This window comes from Microcebus murinus, chromosome 6, assembly GCF_040939455.1.
Source record: "Microcebus murinus isolate Inina chromosome 6, M.murinus_Inina_mat1.0, whole genome shotgun sequence".
NCBI lineage: Eukaryota > Metazoa > Chordata > Mammalia > Primates > Cheirogaleidae > Microcebus > Microcebus murinus.
In genome coordinates this window covers 11,897,457-11,918,097 of record NC_134109.1, presented here as the reverse complement: position 1 = coordinate 11,918,097, position 20,641 = coordinate 11,897,457, and the positions used below count along the sequence as shown (strand labels likewise).

Genomic DNA, 20,641 nt, shown 5'->3' with positions numbered 1-20,641 from the left:
AACTCCCACAATGATGGTTTACAGGATCCTGTGTGACCTGGCCTCGACCTGAGCCTCCACCCCGAATGTCATGCTCCAGACAGATGAACTTCCTTCAGCTCCTGGGAAGCTCCCGCCTGCCCCCCACCACCCCAGCTTCACCCCTCCCAGGAGGAGGGAGGGTCTGGTGCCATCCCAGCGCCACATCTGTGCAGCCCGCAGAGGTGACTGACCCTCTGTGAGTGGAGGGTAACTCCACCTGAGGACATGTGCAGTTTCCCCTCTCTCCTCCCTTTGCGGTCCTTTGGGGAGGAAAGGACAGCCAGGGCAGGGGACTGGAGGACAGACGTTGGCAGGTAGCTGCTCTGTGGGCCACTCCAGAATGAGAAAGACAGGAAACAAGCAGCAGGACTTTATCACTGTCAACCTGCTCCAAAAATTCATTCATCTGTGCCCACAGCTCAAAGGAGACGTAAAGGGGACATCCCCCAGGCCAGCCTACGGTGGCTCACACAGACCAGCAGGTAGCCCCAAGCCACATACCACTCCTACAGCCAAATCAGCAAGAGGCTATCAGCTGGACTCGGCCCCCAGGAGCCAGTTTAAACCAACACCATACCCAGTGCTTACTTGCACTGTGCTAAGCACCCTACACGGACACCTCATCTCCCTTCATGCCAGCACTGAGAGGCAGGGACCACAGTATCCCCAACTGAAGCTTAGGGACATGCAGTGACCTCCCAAGGCCACCACGCTTCCCAGAGGGGCAACCAGGATCCAAGCCAGGGAGCCCACCTCCAGGCTCCACTCATAACCACTTGGTGCACGCGTAGTCCACACCTGCCATTCAGAGAGGAAACGAGACCTGTGGGGGTCACAGGGAGTCAGTGGGTTCTCCTTCCCCAAACCCCCTCTGGCTGCTTTCTAGATGCTCTTAGCCCAGGCTTTAGTAGCTTCCTGCAGCCTCCCATGTGCACCGACCCTACATGCCCAGAGTCCCTGTTTGGAGGCTCCCTGACCTCATAGCATCGCACCTTCGCAGGTGCTCACTTGCTACCTGGATGACCTTAAATCCATACTTGTCTGCCCAGCGAGCTCCTTCTGTCCTCAAAGAAACTGCTCCAGGGACATCACTAGCATGAAGCCTTCCTCAATCTTCCCAGAGAGAGAAACCCACATGGTTCCTTGAGCACAGCTTGTCTAACGCTTCAACTCTTCTCTCTTTCCATCTCCCCACCAGCTGAGTTCCTGGGGTGCGGGGGAGCTCTGTGCTCCCAGCACCTAGTATGGTGTCTCAAACCCAGATCACTGATCAGGGACCTGTGACAGGGTATTTGTAATACCTGTAAATAAACAAAGGTGGCAGGCAGTGAACTATGGGGCTTCACACTTACTATTTCAATTGACGCACCAACTGTGAAAGTCAAGAAGGGCTTTGTTTATTCTACAGATGTAGAAACTGAGGCTCAAAGAAGCTCAACTTGCCCCAAGCCACAGAGCTAGGTTTAAACCCAGGTCGCTCCTACTCTAAAACCAGCTTCTGGGCACTGTGGCAGGCAGCTGGTGGGAAGGGAAACAACGGACGTCCGGGAAGCCAGGCTGCCCTGTGAGTACAGAGGCACCCTTGTCCCGCCAGGCGTGTCCTCCAGGCTGGGAGAACTGCCTGTTCTGGGGCACAGTAGTCACACCCACCTCTGGGGCTGAGCACGACCCAGGGATGCTGGGAGCGATGCTCTTCATTTAACATCATCGGGGATAATATGCACAGACAGGCCTGGGCACCTCATCAGCGCTGCCCAGAGATTTTAAAGGGTCACCAACATTCAAGGGCTATTCCGTAGGGTAATTTGATGGGAGCCTTGCCCTCCCCTCTCACGTAAAATAAAACCCAAACTGCAGGCCGCCGCCTGGAAAGCACTGAAGAGTCTGGCCCCGCCTGCCTCCCCACTGCCCTCCCCTGCCAGGCCTTGCCCCCGCCACCCCTACTGCTGCGGCTCCACAAACACACCGAGAGAGCTCCGGGCTGGCTCCCAAGCACCTTGGGGCCTTGCACTTGCTCTTCCCCCTGCCTGAGGTGCCCTGGCCCAGCTCCCCAGCTAGCTCCTCTCTGAACTGAGGAGTGGCAGCCACAGGTCCCTCCTTAGGAAAGACCCTCTCTGACCACCTGGGGACAGTCCCCAGACCCCTTCATATCATCCCTCTAGCTTCGTTTCCTGATCCCAGATGAAATTACCCGTTTAACTAACTGATTGACATGTCTGTTCACCACCCTCCACCCCACCTCACAAACCAAAGCTCCAAATGACCAGGCCTCCTCCATCTTGGCCACCGCTCGGCCACATTCGCCCCGAGGCCTGGCATGGAGGGATGCCAGCAGAGGCCTGTAAACAAACAGCTCTACTATGAGAATGCAGGGGTCCTTCCAGTAAAGAAACGCACGGGCAGAACAACGGGTAATTCCAGGTCTGGACGAAAGCTGGAAATGGCACAGGCCGCCAGCAAAACTCGAGGAGGGAGAGAGAGCACGGGAGCTAGTCCTGACTGGGGAGTCACCCCCGTTTTCTCCACCAAAAATTCCAAGGGCTCTTCAAGTTCGAATGTTGTAGATTTTGAAGGCTCCTATGTTCTAACTTGTTCCTCCTCTGAGGAAAATGAAGCTCAACATGGGGGGATCACACACAGGTAACGCCAGGACCCAAACCAGGAACAAAACCCCCACCCACCCATCCAGGATGGCGCTGCCCAATGAGTCCCCTGGTTGATCACCCACTTGGGCCTCCTCTCCTGAGCAGAGGCCACGCTCCTGGAGGGCCAGGACTGGGAATACCTGGCTTGAACCTGCACACGGTGGGCACTGAGAAAGCTTTCTGAATGATGGACAGTCATTGCTCACGGAGTCCGTTCAAGAACAGCACCCTGGGGGCCCCAAAGCTGGGACCTGACTTTTCCACCTCAACCAAAGCCCGGCTCTAGATGGGCACCTGCCAACTGCCAAACGAAGAAGACTCCACGGGCTGCCTGGTAAAGCACTGAGCCAGATCTTGCACTGTGTGCAGAGATGTTCCCAGTAACTGACCCCTCCCTAGACCTGCGCCTTTTGCAATGACTTTGCCACTCCCATCAAGAGGTGAAGTTAATTTTGTCACCCCTTGCATCTGGGCTGGCCTTGGATCTTGTTTTGGCCAACAAACTGTGGGGGAGAGATCAGGCCTCCAGAGGCCTTGAAAACATCCACTGCCTCTCAGACCCCGCCTCCTGGACAGAAACAAGCCCGAGCAGCCTGAGGGAGAACGAGACACGAGGCTGGTCATCCCCATCGCCCCGGTTAACCAAAGGCCAAGTCCCAGCAGCAGAGACCCCACACTGACCCGCAGCTGACCAAAGATACACAAGGGAGCCCCGCCAAGACCAGAGCTGCACAGCTGAGCCCACGGCACTGTGCGCTGAACAAATGGTTACTGCTCTAATCCACTAGTTTTAGGATGGTTTGCTATGCACAATAACTGATAAAAACTCTTGGCCGGGCATGGTGGCTCACGCCTGTAATCCTAGCATTCTGGGAGGCTGAGGCGGGCAGATTGTTTGAGCTCAGGAGTTGGAGAACAGCCTGAGCAAGAGTGAGACCCTGTCTCTACTAAAAAAAAATAGAAAGAAATTAGCTGGACAACTAAAAAACAACGACAACAACAAAAAACAAACAAAAATACACACACACACACACACATATATGAAAATTAGCCGGGCAGTTAGCCACATGCCTGTGGTCCCAGCCACTTGGGAGGCTGAGGCAGAAGGATTGATTCAGCCCAGGAGTTTGAGGGTGCTGTGAGCTAGGCTGATGCCACCGCACTCACTCTAGACAGAGTGAGACTCTGTCTCAAAAAAAAAAACAAAAAAAAAACCTCTTACTTATACCTAATGAAAAACTCTTCCTTACATCAGAAAAGGATGGAAGACGTTTATCTTCACAAAGATGTCTAATGCAGCATTATCTACACCAGCAATAAAACTGGAAATAATCTAGACATTCAATAAGATTATTGAATAATCTCATTAAATCACAGCATAGATATTCAACAGATCTATCCTGTAGGAATCTAAAATGATCTATGGTTCTTTATTTTCAGGTGTGATAATGGCATTGGGATATTTTTTAAGTCTTTAGCTTTTAAAGATCATACTAAAGTATTTACATATAAAATTATGTTTGGGATTTGCCTCAAAATAGTATGGAGGAACTAAATAAAACAAGAGCAGCCATGAGTTAATAATGTTAACACTTGGTACTTGAGGAGGGAGTGGATGTTGATTTTATTCTTTCTTTTGTATGTATTAGAAATGTTCACAATGAAAAAGTTAATAAAAATTTTAAAAAGAGCATTCTAAAGACTGTATAAACATGGAACAACTTGTTTACACCACAACACTATGTACAGAAAGCAGAAATCAAAATGCTACGTGTACAAGGATTTCAACTTTGTGACTGTTAGGTGCAAAAAGGGAAGAGAATAAACAAAAAGGAAATGTTGTCGGGTAGGGGGGTAAAGGGATGATTTGTCTCTTCAGATTTTGCCTTCATGCTGTGAAACTGTCTTTACAGAGGACCCAAAACTTCAGGGAAAAGATGACGACCTCCCATTTCCTGCAGCTGGGCTCTGTGTGAGGAGGGGGCCCTTCCCAGAAGCAGGTGGGGCTGGGGGCTTTGCTGGAAGCCATGGAAGGCAGCTGAGGAAATCCGGACTTGGCTGGGCTGTGGAGAGGACCCTCCCCAGCCCAGCTGGCAGAGGCAGGGAAGAGAGTGGGAGAGGCATCTCAACCAAGATCCGGCCTTCCCAGGATAAGGGACCACACCAGCGGCCCCTCCCTCTAACCAGGTTTGAGATCAGAAATGATGATCAGCTCTAAAATGCATCTCCAGCCAGAAAAAAATGTTTTGAGAAGAGAGTAAACTATAATCAGACCAGCCATTATCTGCTAGAAACCACCCTGGCCAATTCAGTCTGCAACTCCTCTGATCCCCCAATCCTCCCCACCACTGGGTGCTGAAACTCCCATTTTACAGATGAGGACAGGGAGGCCCCTCACCTGCCCAGGGCTCAGTCACATGCCCTGGGTGCTAGGCGGGCTTCAGAAGCCCTGTAGTGGATTCAGGCCAGCGCACCTGACGGCCTCCTTCGCAGCCAGCACCCATATGGGGGCCACAGGCATGCAGGGCAGGAGATAGAGGGGCCTGCGCATGCTGAGTGAAGCCCCTCCCAGCCTAGCCACGTGGGGTGGCAGTGCCTGCTGTACCACCTCTGCACTCCAGGGGGACGCTACGGACTGAACCTGTGTGTCCCCCTAGAACTCAGACATTGCAACCCTAATCCCCAATGTGATGGTATTAGGAATTGAGGCCTCTGGGAGGTAATTAGGGTTATGTGAGGTCATGAAGGTGGGGCCCCTGTGGTGGGATTAGTGCCCTCGCACGAAGAGGAACACAGCGGAGCACCGTCTTCCTGCCACGTGGCACACGGCGGGAAGGTGGCCGTTTGCAAGCCGTGAAAAGAGCCCTCACCAGGAGCCAAATCTGCCAGCACCTTGACTGGATCGTCCAGCCCCCAGAACTGAGAAAAGTAAACGTCTGTTGTTTAAGCCACCCAGGCTGCGGTATTTCTTACAGCAGCCAAGCTGACCAAGGCAAGAGAAGAGGGAAACCATGAGCTCCGGGGCAGGCCTACAACCCAAGAAGTGACTAAGAAAAGGGTCTTTTTCAAGTCTGAGGTTTTACTACAACAGAAAAGTCAAGTTACATTCACATATTATTTTCGGGGGTGGGGGGACACTGATAGTTTCAGAGTTAGTGTAGGTAATGAATCATCTACAAGCTTTACTGAATGACAAAGAGTGTAGGAGAGCCATCGTGTGTGTGTGTACACAGCTGCTTGTACAAACCACATGTCTGAGAAAATGCACAAGAAAGTGGCAACGTGGCTGCCCCTGGGGACGGGGGGTTGAGTATGAAGGAGACTTACTTTGTATAATACCATAAGCCCTTGATATAGTTTGTTTCTTGGCTGCTGTTGTTGTTGTTTTAAGATATGGGGTCTTGCTATGTTGCCCAGGCTGGCCTTGAACTGGACTCAAGTGATCCTCCCACCTCAGCCTCCCTAGTAGCTGGGACTACAGGCACACACCACCAAGCCCAGCTTAGATTTTTGATTATGTACGGTATTACTTTTTAACAAAAGTGTTTTAGCGCTAGTCACAAGTCAGTTGAGAACCTGCCAGAGAGAGCCAGAATGGAATTTCATGGGTCAAGTGACCAAGCCTTCTGAAGTTGGTTTCTGTTTGCCAGAGCTGTTTCCTCAGCTGACAGACTGAACCAACCCCTCCTCACAGACTCACATAACGGAGGTCCTTGCCCGAGGCTTTTCATTGTCCAAGCCCGCAGCTCAGGTCCAAACCGCAGCCCCATCAGCTAAACCGTAAGCAATGGTCACAGCCTCGTTCCCGGGGCCTCTAAGCTGGGGGCCCTCAAGTGGGGACCACAGTGCCAGCCATACAGCCAAACAGGCTCTCTGATCCCCTCTCCTGTCACCTGTGCCTCTCCAAAAGGCCCAAGAAGCTACTTCAGGGCTGTCCATGGTGGCCACAGCAAAGCGGAGGGCCCGGAGCAGCCTCCCCTCCAGAGCTCCCACCAGCCCTGCCCCTACATAGCCACCTCTGGGGCAAGGCCATTAAAGAGCTCCATTGCCTCCGAGAATTCTGGAACACCACGCAGACGCACCTAGCAGGGGTTAGCAAGCCTAGGGCAAGGGGCTCTGAGTAAGCCCTCTACTCACTTCCCCCACTGGTTCCAAAAAGGAACCATGAGAGACCCAAATCCCTAAGCAGGCCCCACCACCCTGAGCCTTCTCCCAGCCTCTGCCCCACCCCCTCTGCCCCTTTACCCAAGGCCCTTGGGACTGGGGTCCCGACAGACGGAGCGGCCTGGGTGTGTGGCTGCCAGCCACTTGCCGCCATGGAAATGTTCCCCGCGGTTCCCACCAGGTTTGCTCGGCAGCGGGAGGGGCTGGGACCTGGCTCTGCGCCTCAGAGCTGAGTGTCCTGGACAGCTCAGTGGCCCTCCCTGGACCAGTGTCCCCTCCATCTCCATCGACCCCCAGTCGATGGTTCACAGCTGCTCCTGGCTCACAGAATCCCCCGGGATCCTGGCAGAAAGACACCAACTCAGCTCTCCCCAAGCAGGACAGGGCGAGACGGCAATGGGCTAATTGTGTTTACATAACACAAGATTGTTTCATTCCACAACACTTCAGTGTCAACACACCAAGGTTCTGCACGGCCACAGTGGGGCAGGGAAGACATTATCCTTCTCCCTGGACTGCAGGGAAGCCTTTCCCAGGGCCCCACAAAACCCCACCCCACACACAGGAGGACATCAGCCCTTTCTCCAGAGGCCCAACCGCCCGGCCACTGTGCCCAGGACCCCCGGAATCTGCCTGTGTCAGACTGGCCGTGGGAACAGACCAGGGGCAGGTTTATATGAGGAGCAAGGCAGGCCTGAGAAGCTACTTCATGGCTGCCCTCGGCGGGCACAGCAAAGGCAAAAGCTTGGAGCAGCCCCCCTTCCGGAGCTCCCCACCGGCACTCCTGTCCAGCTGCCTGGGAGAATGTGAACACCAAGCACAGGCACCTAGCAGGGGTCAGGCAAGGCCTCGGGGGCGCTCTTCACTCCCCTCTGGGGAACAGCGTCCTGGCCCTGGAGAACGTGTGTGCGAACCCTCAGCCCCCATCCTGGGTCCCTGCAATCCCAGTCCAGAGCTGGAAGCTGGTGGAGGGCAGCCCTCTCCCCCACCGGCCACTGGAGCCCAGAACCAGGGGGCACGGGCACCTCCCCCTCCCCCGGCTGCCTGGCATCCATCCCCCTGCCTCTGGGGCACAGTCCCCCAGCTTCCTTTTGGGGATCCACCCTGCCCACACCCAGATCATGTGGCAGGGAACGGGACACCCTGCACTGCCAGCCCCAGCAACTGGTTCAGGGACAGGCACAGGGCCCAGGCAGACAAATCCGAGGCATCAGAATGAGCCCTCATCCCTGAGGCCCTGAAGCCAACCTGCCCAGGTCTGATCCCAGCTCTGCCACCAGGCTGTGTGAGCCCAGGCAAGTTATTTAACCCTTCTAAAAACACCCACCCTCACTGGGTGGTTATGCAGATCAAACGAAGTAACACCCCCAAGGAATTGGAAGTGCCTTAATGAAGGTCAGTTGTGAGGACTCACCTTGCACCACAAGAGCCTGAGAATGAGGCCACCGTGGAAGAGACCAGGGAAGGAGAGAGACACCAGGTCCTAAGGACCAGCACTTGAGCCCCTGAATCCACCTACCTACAGCCAGAAGACCCCATGGATTTGACACTCATAGGAGCCAATATATCCCCTTTGCCACTGAATCCAGTCAGCACTGAGGTTCCAGTCGGAACCCATCACACCTGGGACTTGTTAGGAATCAGTCGCACAAGCAATTTTCTGCTCAGACCATAACCTCATCCCAACAACTCGCCACATCTGTGGGTTACTAGAGAGAGGACAGGAAGACACAGCCACGGAAACACTGGCAGGTACAGAGCCCCGTGCACAAGGTCTCACATCCAAGGAGTCCCAGCCCATCGCTGATGCAGAGGCACCACAGAACTGCCGGCGACCCAGTGGCCACCTCAGGGAAGGGGGCACCCGCCCATTCCCCCACCCTTCCCAGGGGAGCATCCCAAATCCAACGAATTGGCTCCTTCAGCACTCCTGGCAGGGCTAGGAAAGACCACGGGGATACGGGGCAGTTACTGACCATTTGGGACCATCAAAAAAACAACTCACCCAGGCCAGACTAGGATTCCACCAAAGATGGCCCAGAACGGAACAGACCCTGGCCTCACACTCCGAGGATCCCTGGAGGCCAGAGGTGCACTGTGGGCTCTGACGCCGTCAGGCCAGAGAGCTGTCTGCATGGACCTGCAAGGCCAGCACTCTGGGCTGCAAACCCTCACCTGCAAACACCCCTTCGGGCTCCAAGGTTTTAGGAAATTATTCCTCTGAGATCATGAATCTCTGCACCTTACCCCACAGAGGAGGTTTACTCTGCTATCACCTGTCTGACACAGATGAGTGAGGGGCACCCCTCCCCTTCTTCCTTCCAGAGACGGTCTCTGGCCTCCACAAGGAAGGACAGAGGTTCGTGTGTGCACAGCACAATGTCAGCTCTTACTGAGGAAGAAATGAAAGCCCAGAGAGGAGCCAAAATGCACCAGGGTCACCCATCCAATAAGAGGCTGGGTTCAAATCCAACCACTGAGCAAGACACATGTTGCCTGTGGAATCACACAGAATCCAACACAGACCCACCAAGAGGCTTCTGAACTGCACTCCTCTCTCGTCCCATCTTCTTCCCAGATGGAAGGCATACTTAAACATAAACCAGTAAACAGCTCCATCAACCTTCGGTGGCCAATTCTAAACAAGAGTAAGAGTGAACATTTACTGCATCTTTTATCAAGGGCCTGGCCCTCTGTGTTCAGGACTTGTGGCGCCTTAGCTCACCCAACCTGCAAAACCATACTGCTGCAGACTGGCATTTCAAGTCCAATTTTAGGTGCGGAAACTAAAGGCTCAGAGAGGTTAAGTCGCTAGGGCTGAGGCCAAGGATCTGCTCCAGTGAGAACATTCCCAAGAGCCTCTTATAGGATTGTGGAGTCTTTCTAAGGAGCTTCCAAAACCCTCTAGGCCTCTAGCTTCAGTAGATAAAGTTCCAAGGTCTTCAAGGTGACCCCCAGGAGGGGACAGGGTGGTAGCTTTCACAGGAGAGTGGGCCACACAGCCTTGTCCATACGGGCTCAGAGCATTTCGAGGAAGAAGCCTGGCAGGATCTACCTAGGCCTGGGAATCCGGCTGAGGCTGTCTGGACAGAGCACCTCACAGACTGGGTGGCCCAAACTTGGCACCCACAGGCTGGACGGCAACGCCACTGGCCGATGGCTGGGTCCTGGGCAGTCCCACCGTCAGCCTCCCCAGCCTGACTGGGTGTCAGCTGAGTCGGCACCTGAATTTCCGGACACTCTCCAGGCAAGCCATGCATCCAAATGAAATTGAAAATGAAAAAGGGAAAAATGACTACGGGGCACTGAGGGCAGGTAGCTGGAGAAGAACTCAGACAAAAGACAGCCATCTCTGCCTTCATTTTAAAAGATAAAAACAAAAAAACTCTGCAATGGTCAAGAGTACGGGCTCTGGAGTCACACGGACTGACGTTCTAATGCCACCCCCAGGAGTAACTAGCTATGAAACCTCAGGAAGGTCACTTACCATCTCTGAGCCTCAGTTTCCACAAATGGACTGAGAGCCTCAAAGAGCCACATGTGAGCACTCAGTGTTGTGCCAGGCACAGAGCTGGCGCTCCCTAACGGGAGCCACTGTTACTTCCTGGGCTAAACCTCTTGTACCGCTCAAATAATGCAGGGCAGGGCGACCCTGCAGTCTTAAGCACAGGCTTATGCGCACTTTGGGAGGAGGCTTTGCTGCCCCGCTCCATGCTACAGGCTCCATGCTACAGGCAGCCGCTGTGACCTCCCCTGTGAGCACATCCCTCACCAGCAGGGACACCTCCCGATATACAGGCAAAGGCCAGAAGCTTGGGCCTGGACTGTCCTCCCCTGCAGCTTCGGCCCTCCCAGGAGCAGCAAGGGGACTGAGTACCCAAATCTCCCTGAGCACAGGCCACAGCTTGGCTGTGCCCAGGTCAAGGTGAGAAAAGGGTGCTTGGGAGCTGATTCTGCAAGAAGCAAAACTTCCTTCCGACAAGACCCCTTGCCGCTTTGCAGACCTTTCCACGGGGAGACAGCGAGGCCTCTGACAGAATGGCCAGAATTTCTTTCCTTTTCAAGGGTCCCATAATGAATGTTAGGACTTCTGGGTTCAATCCAAGCTGCCCCACCTGCCCGCTCTACGACTCGGGGCTAACCTTATCTTCTTTCCGAGCCTTCATTTCCACATCTGTAAGATGGGTCAGGGGTGCAGAGTGAAGACAAAATTTCATCTAGAAAGAAACCAACAGTCCCACATCTCTCTATTCCTCATGAAGAAACCCACAAGCCAGGTGTAGTGCCACACACCTGTAATCCCAGCTCCTCAGGAGGCTGAAAGCAGGAGGATCGCTCGAGCCCAGGAGTTCAAGACCAGCCTGAGCAACACAGTGAAACCCTGTCTCTAAAAAAAAAAAAAAAAAAAAAAATTAAAGGAAAAGAAATTGGCCGGGCACGGTGACTCACGCCTGTAATCCTAGCTCTCTGGGAGGCCAAGGCGGGTAGATCGTTTGAGCTCAGGAGTTCTAAACCAACCTGAGCAAGTGCGAGACCCCATCTCTACTATAAATAGAAAGAAATTAATTGGCCAACTAATATACATAGAAAAAATTAGCCAGGCATGGTGGTGCATGCCTGTAGTCCCAGCTCCTTGGGAGGCTGAGGCAGAAGGATCGCTTGAGCCCAGGAGTTTGAGGTTGCTGTGAGTCAGGCTGACGCCACGACACTCACTCTAGCCTGGGCAACAGAGTGAGACTCTTGTCTCAAAAAAAAAAAAAAAGAAAGAAAGAAACTGATGAGCCTAGAGTCCTAAGAGGCATCTAGCCTGGTACATGGTAGGCAAGAGCTGCCTGGCAGCTGATTGGTGGCTGAACAAGTGTCCTAGAAGGACCCCATGCTGTCTCTAGTGATCGAAGGGCCTCTGCAGTGCTCGCCACTGTATGGATCCCCAGAACCTAGGAGCACCCAGCATGCAGCAGGCACTCAATAACTGCACATCATGTGAGTGCATGAAGAAATGAATGAGGTGCTTTTTAAAAAGAAGATGCTGGGGCCCATCCCAGATTCATTCCAGGGGAAGGGGAGGCCCAGAACCTGCACTAGGACAGGGCCCCAAGGTGGGGGCCGGATGTTTCCTCACCTCTGCAGCCCAGCCCTCGACTGCTGGATGGAAATAGGGTCTGAGGCAGAAATGAAAATGAAACTGCCACGGGAGCGTTCTCCCTGCACACTTGCACCCACCTACCACACCCTGATCCACCCAGGAAGCAGTGAGCTGGTCACTGGCATTGAAGACCCACCCACCCCCAGGAAAAGACTGCCTGGGCCTACCCCCAGAGATGTGTCAGAGAGCCTGCCCTAGCCTTGGGAGGGTAGAGGTACGGTGGCCCCTGGGTGAGGAGGAATCCTATCATTCATTAAGCACCTGCCATGCTCACTAGCCCTCGGGTGGATGTTCTACACCCACTTTACAGATGGAAGAGCAGAGGCTCAGGGAGGCAGAATGACTTACCCAGTCATCTGGGCCAGCTGGGCAAGTCTCCTGCTCCACTGCTATCTCCACCACCCACCATCTGGCTGGACCCAATAACCACTGGGCAAGTCTCCTGCTCCACTGCTATCTCCACCACCCACCATCTGGCTGGACCCAATAACCACACAGAGAGGATGCTCAGAAAAGAACTTGGTTTCCTTCTGAAGCCAATGGTGGCTGGATGTTCCCCCTTCAAGACAAAGGCATGGAAACAGCGTGGTTTGAGGAGTCAACCAGCCTCAAGGGCGAATCCCAGCTTGACTGCTCACAGATGAGTGACCAAGCAGGTCCCCTGGCCTTTCCTGAGCTCCAGAGTTCTCATCTAGCAAAGAGAGGCCCACCACCCATCTCGGAGGGTAGTTTTCCTATCTGCAGTAGCGCCTGGCCCATGGCAGGTTCTCTCGACCCTCCGGAGCCTGGTGTGAGCCACTAACATACAAGAGAGCAGAGGGGAAGCTGGACACAGCCCTCAGAAACACCCCAGGTCACCTGAACAAGCCCCAAGTGCCAGTTTCGGGCTTGGGCTCCAAGAGCACCCTGGGTGACCCCAGGCCACATGAGGACGGCTGCTGAGGAGCCGATGGGTCTGCAGCGTCAACTGCAAAGGAAAACACCACGAACATCTGGACAGGCTGGTCCCCAGGAATGTCTCCTGTGCAAAACTAGCTACTTCAGTACTCGCCAGGGCAAACCAGCAGCCAGAGGCAAGAAATCATAAAAGGAGAGGAGGAGGCACACAGCTCCTGAATGACGATTCACTTTCTAAAACGAAGATTACTTTTTTAAAAGGAGGTACTATATAGCATTCCCTCAAAAGCTAGCTTACCAGCTGACCTCAAAATGAGTGGGAGCAGAAACCTTATTCACATCCAACTGTTCAGACACTACACTCATGAGGCACTTCACTAAGTATTTACTGAACGCACCTAAACCATGTGGGAGATGTAACCAGTGGAGGGCAGGTTGCAATGGTTAGGGGTGCCCAGCCTGGTGAGCCCAGCTCTGCCCCGTGCCCACCTAATGCAGTCAGCCTCCTCAACCTCAGTATAGTAAAAGAAATGCAAATCCAAAGTACCATTTCTCACCCATGTATCTGTCCATGCGCCGTGCTGGGGAGGGTGTGGGTGCTGGGAAGGGTGTGGGTGACAGGCCCTCCCACTCACTGTCACTAGAACTGAAACAGTGAAATCTCTTTATGAGCAGTTTCAGAACGCGAATTAAAAAGTATTATAAAATGCCCATGCCCTTTCACCCAGCACTCACTCGCACAGCAATGTGCACACAGGAAAGGGAAGGGCACTGCCATGCTGCCTCTACCAGCAAAAGCCAACCCCAGGGGAAGAAATGCAATCTATCCTTCTAAGATGTAGACCATGCAGCCATTTTTTTTAAATGAGGCAATGAGGCACCACGCCTGTAAATCCTAGCACTCTGGGAGGCCAAGGTGGGAGGATCGCTCAAGGTCAGGAGTTCAAGACCAGCCTGAGCAAGAGTGAGACCCCATCTCTACTAAAAATAGAAAGAAATTAATTGGACAACTAAAAATATATAGAAAATATTAGCCGGGCATGGTGGGGCATGCCTGTAGTCCCAGCTACTTGGGAGGCTGAGGCAGAAGGACTGCTTGAGCCCAGGAGTTTGACGTTGCTGTGAGCTAGGCTTGGACAACAAAGCAAGACTCTGTCTCAAAAAAAAAAAAAAAATATATATATATATGGATATATATATATATATTTAAAAAAAATAAAAAACGGGGCAATGATACAAAACTTCCTTCAAATGAAGCAGTGATGTGGAATTTCTCCAAGACACACTGTTCCACACAATGAGCAAGAGCACAACAGTAAGTATGGCCAGAGACCCACACTCACATGTGCCCCTGTGTTTGCATAAACACCTATGGAGACAGGCTGCCCCTGAGTAACTGGATCTCAGGAATAAGAAGGAAAAGGGCTGACTTTTCATTGTGTACTTTGAGTCTTTTGAATTTTAACATACGCATGTATTAAATACTCAGAACAACACCAGAAACAACAAATTAGCTAATAATAGTAATAACATTATGAATGGAGACTCCTGGTACTTTCAGGAAAGCCAGAACCAACTCTTCTCAATCTCCAAACTTAAAAAAATGCAAGTATCCACTCTAGCCTAGGCAACAGAGTGAGATTCTGTCTCAAAAAAAAAAAAAAAGAAAAGAAAAGAAAAGAAAATGCAAGTATCATTTTGTGGTAACATAATTTTCTCAGCTTCCCTATCCATAAAACAGAAGAGGACAGAACCCCCCTGAGGGGGAAGGGCTGCAAGATTCAGATAGGCCATGTGCTGAAAGACAACAGGCCCTGTTGTGATGCCTGGGCAGCCTCCAGGCAGCGTAGGGCCCCTCTTTAGCCATCCTGAGTTTCAAATCCACAAAACCTACATCCCAGCAAGATGATCAGTTGGCACCTATCATGGACTTCAGGGTCACTTGCAAACTGCCAAAACCAAGAACCCAAAATCTGCAAACATCAAAGGTCCCTGAATAGAGAGGCACTGTAGGCAGAGACCCACTCACCCACTCACTCCCCAGGGACGACAGCAACAGCAGCAGCAGCCATTTACAGAAATCCAGGCACTATCCTAAGCACTTCACCTGTCTGGCAAGTTCACTCATTTAAAGCTCTCAACAACCCTGAGCTAAATACTGTTATTACCCTCACTGTACTGACAAAGAAAGTGAGGCCCAGAGAGGGTAAGGAATGTGCCCAAGGTCACGTGGGTAGTCAGCATGGAGCCAAGCCTGAAACCAGCAGCCCCATCAATGGACAACTCGTGTCCAGACAGACGTTTCCTCCCACGTGAAGTGCGGTTTGCTCCCTAGGAGGCTGGTAGAAAGTGTGTATTTGCAAGGCCGGGTTACAGATATTCCCTGTGCACTGCTGCAAAGGAAACCTAAGTCAGTACCTCCTCCCACCTCTGCATGCCCGAAATGGTGGCAAATCCAGACATTAAAACAAACAAAAGAATACCCACCCACAGACCGGCATCACTTAATCCTGGAAAAGGTCTTCCTCCCCAGCCCCCACGCTCTCCCAGAAGAATTCCAGCCCAGAATGCTAAGCCTCCCAGCAGAAAGGGACCTCGAAAATGGCCCAATTTTAAAGAAAGAAATGTAGGGCCCCAGGGGAAGGGACAGGCCCAGCCGCAGCCTACATTGTCCCTGGCATGCCTCCCGGGCCGGTTTACTCCTGACACCAAACACTCAGCACCATGAGGGCAGGGGCTCTGCCCCGCTGCACTCCAACCCGCACCTAACACCAGGCCTGGATTCCAGAAGGTGCTCGGTAAACACGAACATCCATGAACTGCTCAGGCCCTTCTGAGGAAGTGTGCAAATGGGTCCTCGGTGAGACACCACTGCCTGAGACTGCTCCATAAACATGCTTCCTGCAAGCCCAGTCGGCCCAACTGGCCACCCAGTTTCTCAAAGACAAGAACTTCACATTCTTCTGTTATGGGGGCCTCCAGGAGGCCCGGGCCGAACCTGAGCAAAGAAGAGACACTTAATACACACAGAGGCCACATTCTCTGGTGGAAGCCTCAGGACTAGACTTAGGGACGCTCTTTAACTGGCTGTGCAAGTCCCTTCCACTCTCTGTACCACAGTTTCCCCACCCCTCCATCCCTGGGTTGCTGGGAGGATTAAGTGAGATGAGGTACCTGGAAGCACCTCATTAAAAATCAGCTATTATTGCAGTAAAGACAGATGAGGTCCATCCGCATTTCACACCAAAAGGCTCCATGAAGTCATGTGCCTCTTTCAGCACCTCCCTCAATGGAGGTTCAGCCAGAGAGGAGTTGGAGGAGACACATAGAAAACACAAATGAAGGGAGCCCGGCCCAGCCAGCTTTCCCCAACAGGCACTTAAATTAAAATCACCTAGTATTTCCAACTAACAACTATATTTCTTACTTCCTCTCTGAAGCCCCTTCCGGGAATCTTGAGAAAGCCACAGGGACTGGGTGTGACGGAGCCGCAAGGCTGCTCCCTCCCGTGTTAGGAAGGGAAGGAAGGTGAGAAGGGTGGAAGAGAACACAACCTGAGCCATGTCGCCGCAGAGGGGGAAGAAACAGAGGACGGCACCAGGAACAAACAGTTCACTGAAAACACACGCTGATTCGAAGGCCCATCTGTGGGCTAGCCGGAGGCCTCATCCCATCAGGGCACTCACTTGAAAGGGCTGGCCCTTGTGCCTACCTAAGGCAGGTGGGTAACTTCGCGGGACTTGGCTGCACGCACCTACTGTTGCCGTGGACGTGCACTGCCCCCTCAGAGAACAAGGCGTCACACTTGCAGAGGGACTCAGCCTTGCGAGGAAAGTGTTCCTAGGGACTAAATAGCAGCAGCTGGACCCCAAGGAAAACAATGAGCGGGTCTGCCTTATTGTTAAAGGTGCCCAAGGAGGAAGGCTTTGTCAGAGCAAATCTGGAGGTCACCAGGTTGGACCCATCTAGAAGTTAAAGGAAAAGAGCAAGAGTATGGAACCTGCCCCCTCCTGTGCCTGCTTCCCCATCTGTAAAACAAACGGGCTGGATGAGATGATCTCCAACATCTCTTCCTGCTCTACGATTTTTACGAAGCCTGACATTCAACTAAACAACTCATTCCAGACTAGGGTCATCCTCTGACACTAGCCCAAACATTCAGAGCAGAGCCTCAAGTCATTTGCAAACATTTCTGGACTTTTTCATTAGGGAACTCATAGACAATTCATCATCCATCAATACAAAAGCCTTGCACTCCCAGATTCTGAATGTCAAAAACATGGCATTGTCCATTCACACGGTCTCTCATGCCACTAAGATCACACTGGCATTCACATCAAGCAAAACAACAGCAAAGGGCACTCTGGTCACCAGCTCACCAGCTAGAGCATTTTGCAGCCAGTATAGAAATGTGACCACCAGGGGGCACTGCCCTGAAAGTATCATAATAAAAAAGAAACAGAAAAACTCTTTTTGGTGTTTTCTTTTCCTTAAGCTCAAGTGACAAAACACCTAAAGCTTTCCTAATGAAAACACAAAGTGGGTTTCCTGGGGTTCCAGGATGGCCCAGATGTCTTTTGGCTTCTGATTGAAGCCAATATTTTGGCCAAAAGAAGGCAACTAAGACTTTTAACACAACCACCCTTTCGGAGAAATGAATGCTATGCTCCCAATTTCCCCCAGAAGGGTTGACACCATAGCTTGCCCTGAACCTCCCACCCCTTTAAAGGCAAGGGGTCCACAGAGCAAGCCAATCTGCAGGTCCGGCCTGAGGACCGGACCTGGCTGTGCATCTCGGCAAGAAATGTTTTGCTAGAGCTGCCTAATTACCGAGTAAAACATACCAACCCAATGACAAGCCTCAAGCTTCGGTTGTGGACACAGGATGACAAAAATACACAGAGACAGCAGTAAAAAGTGTGCAAGGTATCAACCAGGATTTCCCAAGTCTTACATGACTGCAGGGGGAGCTCCAGTGCCTCCCATCATCACTGGACTTCGAGAACATGCCAAAGAGGCTTCTCCAAATTTCTTCAGTGTCTAGGGTGCCCCTTCCACAAGTGCGTGTATCCATGGTGCAATGTTCAAGTATCCTCCTGTAATATTCCAAATCCCTAGGACCCATTTTCAAGGCTCTAGCTTCGAGTCCCTCCCGATTTCCTTGTGAATTCCAGGGGCCACTCTGCATTCCCTACTATGAAAAGCTTGCTTTCTCCTAGGGATGCCAGCCTGGGCAAAGACTGCCTATCACATCCTCAGACCAAGGGACACAAGACCAGGAACTATTATAAAATAAGCAAGCTGAGCTCCTGCAGCTGCAAGGAGAAGAGTGCTCTCGGGGCTTGCACGGGGCAAAGGAGCAGCAGGCCCTTGGGACAGGCATGAGGTGCACAGAGGTGCTGCCTGGCTCACCTGCACATGCCAGCTCAGACTGGCCCCTGGCACACCAGGGAATAAAGAAATGCAACTATTCAATTCTCTGAGATGTCTGGGGACCCACAGGGACTAAAATGCAAGTAGGGCCCATTTATAAAATCAAATCTACCAAGCTGAGGTACTGCATCACAAAAGGTTTCCACCCTGAGTTTGCAAAAGGCTTCTGGAGCTGGATTCTCTCAGGCTTTCCTTGAGAACTGGATTTAACTAACAGCTTCTCAGAAGCAAAGCCACAGCCGTGGAGCAAGGCAAAGCCCACCTGACCCAAGACTCAGTACTTCTGTAATGTGTTAAAAATATGATCCCATAAACACCAGAGAGCCACCGGGAACACCAGCATGGTGGGAGGGGGCACACAGCCTGGATGGTCCAGGGCCATTCTAAGCCACAGGCACTCACTTCCCCAGCACCTTGACTGCACCAGCCACTCCCTAGCCATGGGACCCTAGGCAGGGGACCCTAGCCCTCCGCTGATCAGCCCCTTTTCTCAGACACGTGGCCCAGAATCACCACCCTGGCCAATTTGCAAGGCTACTGTGAGGCTCTAATGAGACAGCAAATCACCACATACATGCCAAGTATTGCCACTCGCTTCAGCTGGGCTTAGCCCGCTGCTGTGCAATGACAGCTTCCAGAATCCAGCACACGCGGGGCACGTAGTCGGTGGTCCACAAACGCTGGTGTCCCTCTCCACTAAAGGGAAGAGGACGAAGGAGGAGAAACACTCCGGTCCCAAAAGTACCCCCAAGCCTCCAGCCGACAGCGTGGATTCCCCGGTTTCCCAGGTCCCTCCACCAACCTTCAGCCGCGCTCCCACCGCGCCCCGGGCGGCTGGGGGCCTCCCAGCGGGGGCCCAGTGCACCTGACCGCCCGGGTCCGAGCCCCGTCGCCCGTACTGGCCACCGCCGCCCTCGAACACAGCCGGCGGCCCACAGCCACCTGGCCACTCGGACTCAGTCTCCCCGCGCGCCGCTTCTTCCCGTTTTGCTCTAACCTCCCCAAACAACCGCTGAGGCTGGACCGGCTCAGGCCGGGGGTCCCGGGCACCGGAGCGGCGACCCTCCTCACCTGCACAGCTCGGCGAAGGCCTGGAAATTGAGCTTCTTGATTTTCTTCTCGCTCAGCCAGTAGCCGACCCTCTTCCCTTTCAGAAAGGTCTGCATCTTCCTCCTCGGGCGGGGGCCGGGGCCGGGGAATCGCCACAGGCCGAGTCTGGCGGCCGGCGCGCGCCGCGAGCGTGCGGGCACCTCCTCCCGGCGGCGGGGACGCGGAACGGGGCTCCGGGCGCGCAGTCCTGCGGAGGGCGGGCAGGGGCGGGGCGCGGCGGGCGGCCGGGAGGAGGGAGCGGCTCAGCGCGGAACGCCACTGGCTGGGCCGCACGGGCCGCCCGCAACGCCGCCGCCGCCCACGCCCCGCCGCCCGCCTGCCCGCGAGCGCCGCGCCGCCCGGCCCGCGGGCTGCAGCGGGGGCCGAGCCGGGGCCCGCGGAAGGGGAGGCCGGGCCTCCGCGGACGCCGCCCCCGCCCGGCGCGCCTCCCCGCGGCCGCGCGGGCCCCAGCCACACGCGTCCGGCGGCGGCAGACGGGCGGCCTCCGCGCCCGCCCTCCCGCGCCGGGTCCCGCCCTCCGCGCCCCGGGCGCCGCGTGCGGCCGTTCCGAGCCGGGCGCGTGCCCTCGGCGCGCTCGGACCCCGCGGTCCTCACCCGCCGCCGCCGCCGCCACTTCCCCCTCAGCCTCGGCCTGGGCCTCGCGCGCAGCCCGCCGAGAAGGGCGGCGGCGAGCGCCCGCGCGCACGCCGAGCCGGCCCCGCCGCCGCCGCCCCGCGCTGACCCGGCCGGCCGGCCGCTGGAGCCCGGCGGGCCGCGAGGGCGCGCGGCGGGCGGCCGCCAGGGGGCAGCGCCGCCCGCCGCCTCTTAAAGGCGCCGCGCCGCCCCTCGCAGTTACTGGGAGCTTGTTTCCGTCGACGGGTCGGAGGCGCAGCGGTGTTTCTAGGGCGGCCCTTCCCAAGTGGTTTTACTTTTTACAGGGGCGAGGGGAGGAAGTCGTGGTGTGGGCACTTCCTGCCTGTCCTTTGGGGGTGATCGAGCCGCTGAAGGTCTCTGTCCCCCCAGCGGTGTTCAGCCCCCCGAAGGCAATTCGTTGCAACTGCAAGCGGAGGGCGGAGACGGTCAGGGGGATCTCCCCTCTTCGCTGAGGAAGCCGGCCCTGGCCCAGGATGGAGGCCCCTGGGGAGCGGTGGGGCCCTCTCAGGCAAAGGACGTTGACCACCAACTCACACTCCCGGCCCCTTCAACGGAGAGGGAAGGGGGGCTACAGGCCGCAAGAATAAGAGGG

At 54.3% G+C, this 20,641-nt stretch overlaps 1 protein-coding gene across 2 annotated transcripts in view; it reads right to left on the bottom strand.

The window, feature by feature from the left end:
- The window catches only part of ITPK1 (inositol-tetrakisphosphate 1-kinase), a 164,222-nt gene extending 144,090 nt beyond the window's left edge, over positions 1-20,132 (bottom strand). The window contains exons 1-2 of one of the 2 annotated variants that reach the window (XM_012738580.3): positions 20,011-20,132; positions 19,378-19,603 (exon numbers count right to left, since the gene is read on the bottom strand). In XM_012738580.3, the coding sequence (XP_012594034.1) occupies positions 19,378-19,472 (95 nt within the window). In that variant the 5' untranslated portion in view covers positions 19,473-19,603; positions 20,011-20,132. The remainder of the gene's footprint in view (positions 1-19,377; positions 19,604-20,010) is intronic. The other variant, XM_012738582.3, reaches the window with a different exon arrangement.
- Between the last annotated feature and the right edge of the window lie 509 nt (positions 20,133-20,641).